Source organism: Lolium perenne, chromosome 3 (assembly GCF_019359855.2).
Source record: "Lolium perenne isolate Kyuss_39 chromosome 3, Kyuss_2.0, whole genome shotgun sequence".
In the NCBI taxonomy this organism is placed as follows: domain Eukaryota; kingdom Viridiplantae; phylum Streptophyta; class Magnoliopsida; order Poales; family Poaceae; genus Lolium; species Lolium perenne.
This window is the reverse complement of record NC_067246.2, coordinates 302,331,394-302,340,302: the sequence shown is the minus strand read 5'-3', so window position 1 is coordinate 302,340,302 and position 8,909 is coordinate 302,331,394. Positions and strand designations below refer to the sequence as shown.

General features: G+C 48.5%; 2 protein-coding genes across 2 annotated transcripts; both read right to left on the bottom strand.

The window, feature by feature from the left end:
- Positions 1 to 455: 455 nt before the first annotated feature.
- On the bottom strand, positions 456 to 2,500 carry LOC127345264 (F-box protein SKIP19-like). The gene is made up of 2 exons (XM_051371708.2): positions 2,030 to 2,500; positions 456 to 1,399 (listed from the first exon to the last, which is right to left on the bottom strand). Exons 1-2 carry the CDS (start codon positions 2,419 to 2,421, stop codon positions 949 to 951), a joined length of 843 nt encoding a protein of 280 aa, XP_051227668.1. The 5' UTR covers positions 2,422 to 2,500; the 3' UTR covers positions 456 to 948.
- Positions 2,501 to 5,640: 3,140 nt separating this feature from the next.
- LOC127345263 (F-box protein SKIP19) lies at positions 5,641 to 8,350 on the bottom strand. The gene is made up of 2 exons (XM_051371707.2): positions 7,879 to 8,350; positions 5,641 to 6,709 (listed from the first exon to the last, which is right to left on the bottom strand). The coding sequence occupies exons 1-2, from the start codon at positions 8,259 to 8,261 to the stop codon at positions 6,049 to 6,051; spliced, it is 1,044 nt and encodes a 347-aa protein (XP_051227667.1). The 5' UTR covers positions 8,262 to 8,350; the 3' UTR covers positions 5,641 to 6,048.
- Positions 8,351 to 8,909: the final 559 nt, after the last annotated feature.

Genomic DNA, 8,909 nt, shown 5'->3' with positions numbered 1-8,909 from the left:
TGGGAGGGTCGGCGGCAAGGCTGGATGGGAAATTTTAGGAGTCAAGTTTGCGGCCGAGCATATTTAAGAGAGTGGTGAAAGATTATAGGAGTCACTATCCTATATTTGCTCCTCTAATCGATTTTGCGGCTTCGGTTAGAGCCGTTTTCGGCCCGTTAGAGAAGCAAATTTGCTCATCTGGCCGCGGAAAGGGCTTCAGTTAGAGATACTCTAAGCATGTCAGGTAGTACTGTCTTACAAAGAAGTAAAGAACGTGTCCAACGGCAAACCTGAACCAACGCACACGAGTAGACTCATAGCAGGGGAGCAAGTCGCCACGGGTCCATACCAACAAAATCCAAGCAGAGGTCATACAACAATCATTGGGAGGCTCCAGCCTCCAGCACCAAGAGCTGCTGCACTCATTTATCAAGAAAAAACTGCAGGAAACGAAGCCAGCGCACAATACGAGCGAATGGGTGCACAATAGCCGACATCTATCACAGGGACAAATATTGATCAAACAGGTTTAGTCTTTTTCACAACTACAAAGCATATTTCACAGCAACTTCGACTCAACTGCAAGGGTAATATAGGACTTCTAACAAACCAAATGTTCCACAAGATGGTTGTACAATGCACGGAGCACTGTCTATGATACTCTAGGACTTGACACAATAGAAGATCCATGCCATTAGCAGAAGCAGCAAAGTACAGGTCATGCCAAGACCAAGAGTAGTGCAGATACTTCGGCAAAAAGATGAAACATCGAGCCACTTCAATCACCACATACGACGGAGTTTACTTCATAAGCTCGTACTCGTACACGCCATCAAGGTAGCGGTAAGGATCACAGCAATCGTTGTAATCTTGCGACCCAAGCTCACAGTCAGAACCAGAACCTGTATAATCAACTGAAAAGAACACTAAACCCACCCAAACAGGGCTCTCAACCTGGAAGTGCAGTCATCAGTTGGGTTCATGGGGAAGCCTCAGTGAGCTTATCCTGGCACACTTTGCACGCAAGATGTCGTTCATCTTCACGTTGAAGCAGCGCCGAATGTCAAGGGACTCCAGGTGGCGGCAATTGTCCAGGATGGCTTCCAATCCTTTATTGGTGACGCGATTGCCAGACAGCTGCAAAGAGCGTAGCCCGTGCATAGTTGCAATCCCCAGGGCTTCCTCATCCATGTCGTAGTCTCTACTGTCGAGATAGTAGAACCCGTCCCTATTCAGTCTGAAGCGCTTCAGTTGCGGGCATGCTTTTCCAACAACCCCAAACACACCACTCTCACCCACATATGGACACAATGAAAGCTCAAGATCCTCAAGCAACGGGAACTTCTGTATTGCCTCTGTAAATCCTTCATCAGAAACACCATTGCAAGAAATGAGGTGAAGACTCTTGAGAGATGGTGCCCTGCAAATATAGCACTTGGACTTCAATAATCAATAAATGTGTCATGGAGATATAAAGGCGTATAAGCACACTGTTTACAACAAGTACAGTACAGTAGCTAGGATCTATGTTTTGGTAGACTTGCATACCTCCAATTACAGTCCACAAATAGAACATTCCATGAAATCAGATGCATCATAGATACAGAATTTAGAGGGTTTTCACATAATGATTAACTGCTACATTTTTTCAGAGAACATTCCAGGGACGATAACTTGCCGATGATGCCAGCAGTTGCTGGTTGTAAATTAGGCCAAATTCTGCACTCCAGCATATTAATCCAGCTAAGTTCGTTTTGTTCAACAATTAAAAACTCAAAATATTAGACTGTTTCACCAGGTAACTCCAACTGTATTCTAGTTCGAAATAAACCACAAAGAAGCCTTCATCGTTGTATATAAACAAACCAATGTGTGAAGAACTATGCTTAGTTCATTGCCAGATCGATGCATAGACGACGCCACATCAATTTTTGGTTGGACGGAAACTCAGCATTCCTTTTGAACGAGGGGTGGGCATTTGGAAACAAATCAAACGGAAGCCCCCAAAATTGGGGGACTAGGGGGCGGGGTAGAGGGGTGAGAATCTCACTGGTCGCCGAGGTAGAGGAGGAAGCCGTCGTCGCCGGCGTACTCGCCCCAGAACGCCTCGCACCTCCCCGCGCTGCGGCGGACGGCCGCCTGCGCCATCCCGTGCAGGTTGAGCTCGTTGAGGAGGTCGGCGTGGCCTAGCATGTCGATGCGGCGCCACAGCTCGGGCTCGTCGCGGGCGGCGCTGCGCCAGGAGCGGCACACCTGGCCGGCCCCCGTCAGGATGTCGACGTGGTCGAGCTTGTGGAGGACGGACGATATCGCGTCCAACGGCAGCTCCGCCCAGTCCCTCGTCTCCTTCGCCGCACCCCGCTCCGTCGCCGTTGGAGGATTGCGGCCGAGTCGGTCGCCGCGGCCTAACCGACGGCGGCGAGACGAGGAGGAAGAGGACATCGCGCTGCGTGGTTGGGAGGGCTAGGGTTTGGGGAATGGAGGCGCGGCCGCGCGGGAATGATGGGCAGTTTGGGGGTGGCGACTGTGAACGGTGAGGAAACCGGTGGCGAGAGCGAAGAAGTCAGAAGACTCCGGTAGTGCCCTCGTCGTCCGGAGGCATGGTCGCATGGAGCGAGTTGACAATACGAGATACTAGTTGACTCGCATCTATTTTAGCATATGCAATCCAAGGTACTCTAAAAACATATCGACCGGTACGTTCACAGCGATCCCAATAATTTAGAGTCCGGAGCTGTTTTTAGGCCACACCGGCGTGTCTAAAAAATAGCCGGTTAGTTTTGGAGTCCAATACAATCACCGCTAACCCACCCTATGTCGGCCTCTTCACGTGGGGTGCCGAATGGGCACGTCGGCTCCTCGCGCCACGTCGGATGAAAGCCTCCTGGACCGCTTGGCAGTCGTTGAATGAGCAGTCAGCGTAATGACCTAGCCATGTGTGCCGGAGATTAATGGCGGCACCATCCACCAACCTTTGCCTACCTCCGGCCAAGCAATAATTGCGCACCACCGCCCCACACCTGCATCTGTGTATAAAACGAGGTCTTCGGACACCAACTCCTCCTCATACAAACCCTAGCGCCGTTGTCCACCTTCTCCCCCAAGCGATCCATGACCGGTTCTATGGGCCGCGGTCGCGGATGCGACCGCCCGAGGCCGCTGCGGCAGGGTCCAGGATGTAGGATCCCCACCCCCTCAGCGCTCGCCATCGCGGGACTGCTTCCACCTCGAGTTCTTTGAGTTTTTCGTCCTCATCAAGGAGGACCCTTTCGGTTCAAAAAGGATTTTAATTGAGCTAGTCCCCCTTCCTCTCTCTCTCAGCTACAGTACCTTGAGAGTCTTCCCTCCCTCCTGGGCGCTCCCCCGACTCAACTCCGGCGGTGCCGCCGTCTGGAGAAGAAAAGGAGGGGTTGCATGTCGTGTACATAGTAGTAGTAGTTTTGGCATTCTGCCAGTAGTGGGCTCTATGCCCGGTAGTTGGAGCGGAGCTTGGGATTTCTCTAGCGAGATCCCGAGTGTTCTAGGGTTCTTCCTTTTGCTTCTATTGCTCCTCTGGTTGGATCACGATGCAGATGGATTGAACGTCGCTTCCCCAAATAAAGCAGAAGTTGATGGTCACTTTATGGTGAGAGAGTATAGCGTAGTGAAGCTTTTCCTGGTCGGCCATGGTGGCGAGGGGGAGAGGCGGTGTGGCGTGGTCTACAGCTTGTTCCGGCCGGCCGTGGATGCGAGGGGGAAAAGCAAAGCGGCTTATCTCTTTCTTCACCGACAAGGTGGTGGTTCGAGGTTGTGCTTGCCCTTGGATGCTGCCTTTCCCCTCCGTTTTGGTACCCATGGTGGTGACCAAGACTTGGAGGAGGCAGGATCTAGAGGCATCGGAGAAGACGGCGAAGCTTCTTGCGCGAATGTTCCCAAACGACGGCAACCGATGCCGCTGCTATTTTCGGCCGACGGGGCCGCTCCGCACCTCCCGAGTTTCTACTAAGAGGTCATCTCTTCCTCCAACGTCTGAGGATTTCCTAGCCTTAGCACGGCGCACATCACCGCCTCCTCACCAAGTGGTTTCATCCCCGGAGCGGAGAAGGTGGTCGTCGCTCGTCGGTAGAGAAGAACTTGATCGTGTTTCTAGATATTCCGCGAGGTCCTTTTTGCAAAAAGCAAGTACTATTCTGTAATTTTTACTTTCCTTCGCGTCTTGCTTGTACATGTAACCTGCCGAGTTAAATGAAGCTTCGGGTCCTACGGACCCTTCTCATGTTAAAAAAAAAAAGAGAAGTTCGCGCAATATCTCGTAAAATCTATATCACACTCATGCTCAATGATCGTATTGTGCAAGATCCCCCAAAAATTGTTGTGACCCTTCAAAGTGTCTTTTGGTCCCAAAATCGAGCTAGACCATGCACAGTAACAAATTAGATTTGCAAAATCTCAAATACTTTCTCTACATCCTTCGTAGCAGCTCTTGAGCACTATAACAGTTTGTTAATTACCTTGGTGATTGGGAATGGGATTGAAAAATATTGCCACCACAGCTATATCCCATACTATCCCATATTGTGTTTGTGCCCATTAGCCTCAAACACCATCGGTGGTGCTTCTCCATTGGCTGAAGTGGCGATCGTTTAAGTACATTGATTGATGTCATTTGCAAGATCCAACCACTTAAAAATAGGCATGCCAAAACCATGTGCCCCGATCTGGCCTCAAGGATGATGGTTAGATCTTTGACATGGTCGGTGAATGTCCATGCCATGCTGGATGTGGTTCATCCACCTCCAATGCATGCAATCCACCGAGCTAAGCATCCCCTAAAACTCCCTTGCAGTGTTCATCGACAAAAGCCTCTTCTATCTTGAGCATTGGGTGTGTGATGTAATGTGGCAAAAAAAAACACTTGACAATTGTCTTTGCAAAGCGCCTAACAAGTCGGTATGTATTTTCATAAGAGGTTAGGAAGCTTGCGATGATATCTCGCTGGACACCTCGGTTTCGGAAAACATCGCAGAGCCATCGCGCTAGGCAAAGGACCTTCCTGTACCGACATGGTGATTGGTGAGGAGATGAGGTAGCAACAAGCCAGAACCATGCAGATGCAAATTCTAACAGCAACAAAAACATAACTTGCATGTCCACAAACAATTTGTAGACTCTACTCTACTTCTGATGTTAGACATGTCTCTCGGTTGATGGTCGCCAAATCAAGACATGTCTCTTTCTTTTTGCGGAAATTCCACTGATCGCCTTAGGTAGATAATCAGAGACGATTTGAGCATATCATGTGGCTAAGCATATCATGTGGTTATGTGCATTATACACGCACAGTGGTTTTAGGCTTGTAGCACAGAAGATAGGCCACAGGTGTCCTTGAACCAAAGCACAAGAAAAGTGCCATGCGGGACAATTATCTTGTGATGTGGCCATTCTACACATATGGATTAGTCCCACTGGTGCATACCAATGCAATCAGAAGTTCAGAACTAAGGTCACAGTCGTCGTGAAGCTCTAGTCCTGGTGCTGCAGCAAACCAAGCAGCAAAGTCGCTTGAGAGTCGCAACTTACAAGCTCCGGAAGCAACAACGCGAATGGGCGCACACAGAGTTGGTATCCGCCACGGCCCACAGGGATATGCATTGATCAAACATGCTGAGTCTTTTTCACAACTAAACAAACCAGAAATTCTCAGAAAAAAAAACTAAACAAACCAGTACTTAATACAAACGTTAAAGCATACTATTTCAACAGCGACTGAAGTCACTGAACTGCAAGTAAGGGACTCTTAACACACGACATGCTCCACACATTACAAGGTGCAAAGCATACTATTCCACAACAACTTCAACTAAACTGCAGGGTAAAGGACTCCTACAACACAAGATGTTCCACAAGACGGTTGGACAAATTACAGACATTGTCCACGATATTCTAGGAGAAGTCGATACGGACGCAGATCCATGCCACTTGCACAAGCAGCAAAGTACAGATCATGCCAGCCTAGGGAACCCGATAGTGCACATACTTCGGAAAAAAGGTGAAACATCCAGCCATTTCGATCACAGCACCCATTGGACTTTACTTCATAAGCGCACGCATGCCCCTGAGAATCATCCTATCTTCTTCATCAAGATCGTCCTCGTACACACCGTCAAGGTAGCGGGACGGATCGCAGTAATCATCGTAATCTTCAGAGTCAAGCTCATAGTCAGAACCATAACCCATAGAGTCACCCGACCAGGGCTCTGAATCCGCCCAAACAGGTTCCTGAACCTGAAAGTCATAGTCATCAGTTGAGTCATGGGGAGGCCTCAGTGTGCTTAGCTTGGCACACTTTGCGCGCAGGGTTTCGTCCATGTTGACGTTGAAGCAGTGACGAATGTCAAGGGACTCCAGGTGGAGGCAGTTGTCTAGGATGGCTGTCAGTCCTTTATTGGTGAGGCAATTGCCAAACAGCTGTAAAGAGCGTAGTTCACGCATACTAGCAATCCCCAGGGCTTCATCATCCCTGTCATAGCCACTAGCTTCAAAATCATAGAACACGTCCTTACTGAATCTGAAGCGCTTCAGTTGTGGACATGCCTTGCCAACAACCCCAAACACACCACTCTCACCCACATTTGAACATAATGAAAGCTCAAGCTCCTCGAGCAAAGGGAACTTCACTATAGCCTCTGTAAGTCCTTCATCAGAGAAATTATAGCAAGAAATAAGGCGAAGGCTCTTGAGAGATGGTGCCCTGCAAATATAGCACTCAGATCTCAATAACCAACAAACATGCCATGCATATAGAAGGACATAAGCACGATGTATACAACAAGTAGCTAGAATGTATGTTTTGACAGACTTGCATAGCACGAAGAACATTTCAAAAATTTAGATAATTGCATAGCATCCTAGATTCATAGGTCATAGATAAAGAATTTAGAGGGGTTTAGTGAAAATGCACTTAATGACTAGTTGTTATATTTGACAGATGAAATTTCAGGTATGCTAACTGGTTGATGCCTAGGATTGCCAAGTTCCCAATTGACATAAATTCTAAACTGTAGCATGTGAGCTCAGCTGAGTACACTCTGTTCAACAATTAACCTAACTCCCAATTGTCCTCTGTTTCAAACCAAACCAAAGAAGACTTCCCACATTGTTTTAAGAAACCAATACGTGAAGAGCTCAGCTGAGTTCATTGCCAGATCAATGCATAAGACGACATAAATATTTGGTTGGCCGGAAACTCAGCATTCCTTTTGACTGGGCGGTTCGTGTGTGTGTCGCATGGGGTAGCTTAACTGTGTGAAGATAAGTACCAATCACCTGATGCTGGTTAAATGCCGGGATAAGAGAAATCACCAGAGTAAAACGTGAGGCAATGTCAGAATCATCCAATTGTTGGAACTATGCTGGCTAATGAAGGCAGTATGATGTACAAGAGCAATGCATGGTTCCTTTAGCACTTTGTCTTTATCAACTAAGAATAGTCACTGCCCTTACTGAAGTATATATATATAAATACTAATGGTACTCCGTAACAAGTCTACAAAATATGATCTGTAATACTCCAAGCCCCTATAAGCACCAAAAAAGGAACATAATTTTTTAGCTGCATCCCATGTGTGCGGCTGTATCTTCACCAATCAACAACAGATCTATTCACGACGTATCTTCAGCACAGACCTAGGAAGCTATCTTTACAAAGATGTGTTGCAAGTTGCAGCCATTCTGTTGTTAGTTCACACCAATCCCACTCTCCATAACACAACAAAATTGCTATTTATCGCAATAAACTAAACCCGAAGGTACAAATAAATTGCAGGGAATTGCAAGGAGAACATAACTTGTAGCCAATTACAAAAATGTAAGGGTTGGTGTGTGTGGTGGACTGAAGGGGAGGGGGGTTGGAAATCTCACTGGTCGCCGAGGTAGAGGAGAAAGTCGTGGTCGCCGGCGTACTCGCCCCAGAACGCCTCGCACCTCCCCGCGCTGCGGCGGACCGCGGCCTGCGCCATCCCGTGGAGGTTGAGCTGGTTGAAGAGCTCGGCGTGGCCTAGCATGTCGATGCGGCGCCACAGCTCGGGCTCGTCGCGGGCGGCGCCGCGCCAGGAGCGGCACACCTGCCCGGCCCCCATCAGGATGTCGACGTGGTCAAGCTTGTGGAGGATGGCCGATATCGCGTCCAACGGCAGCTCCGCCCAGTCCCTTGTCTCCTCCTCCGCCGCCGCCGGCGGCGGCGGCGGCGGATTGCGGCCGCGACGTCCGCCTGGGCGACGGCGAGAGGAGGAGGAAGAGGGCATCGCGCCGCTAGGGTTCGGGCAAGGACGGCGCGGGGACGATGGGCAGCTTCGGGGTGGCGATCGGAGCGTACTGCGGAAAGCGGTGGCGATCGGAGCGGCGAGTGGAGGAACACTAGACTCGGGTTGGGACAACGTGGGACACCCGTGGGCCTTTGGGCCAAATTCAAGGTTTAGCCCGACCGAGCGGTGAGAAATGCGGTGCCGAGGAAAAAAACAAGTGAATGGGAGTTTGCATCTGAACGGGTCCGGCTGCGCGTTCGGTTAATATGGTTAATTCGGTTCGGTTTATTTGGTTATACGGTAAATACGGTTTCAATACTTCGGTTAATACGGTTACGTATAAAAATACGATTCGGTTTCGGTAATAACCATTAAATTTTGGTTCGGTTTCGGTAATAACCATACTAACCAAAGTTGACGCGAATTTTTAAATAACACATAAATTTTATGAACATATATTTCATATTATTTTACTTTTACGATGGAACTGAATGTTTTACAAGAGAAAGATACAAAAATGTAAAAAATCTGCGGACGAAAAAAATATATGTGCAATGTTGGTACTTGAACTCACGACCTATTCTCTTGTAAGGCTAAACTGCATGTCTAAACCAGCATGCTAGAGCATTTCTCTGTATGGAATTTAAT

What these genes read in the sequence shown, in the direction of transcription:
- LOC127345264 (XM_051371708.2), bottom strand. Translation starts at nt 2,421, where the DNA reads ATGTCCTCTTCCTCCTCGTCTCGCCGCCGTCGGTTAGGCCGCGGCGAC. An exon ending in CTCCTCTACCTCGGCGACCA is followed by an intron (nt 1,400 to 2,029) that starts GTGAGATTCTCA and finishes CTATATTTGCAG; the next exon opens with GGCACCATCTCTCAAGAGTC.
- LOC127345263 (XM_051371707.2), bottom strand. Translation starts at nt 8,261, where the DNA reads ATGCCCTCTTCCTCCTCCTCTCGCCGTCGCCCAGGCGGACGTCGCGGC. An exon ending in CTCCTCTACCTCGGCGACCA is followed by an intron (nt 6,710 to 7,878) that starts GTGAGATTTCCA and finishes CTATATTTGCAG; the next exon opens with GGCACCATCTCTCAAGAGCC.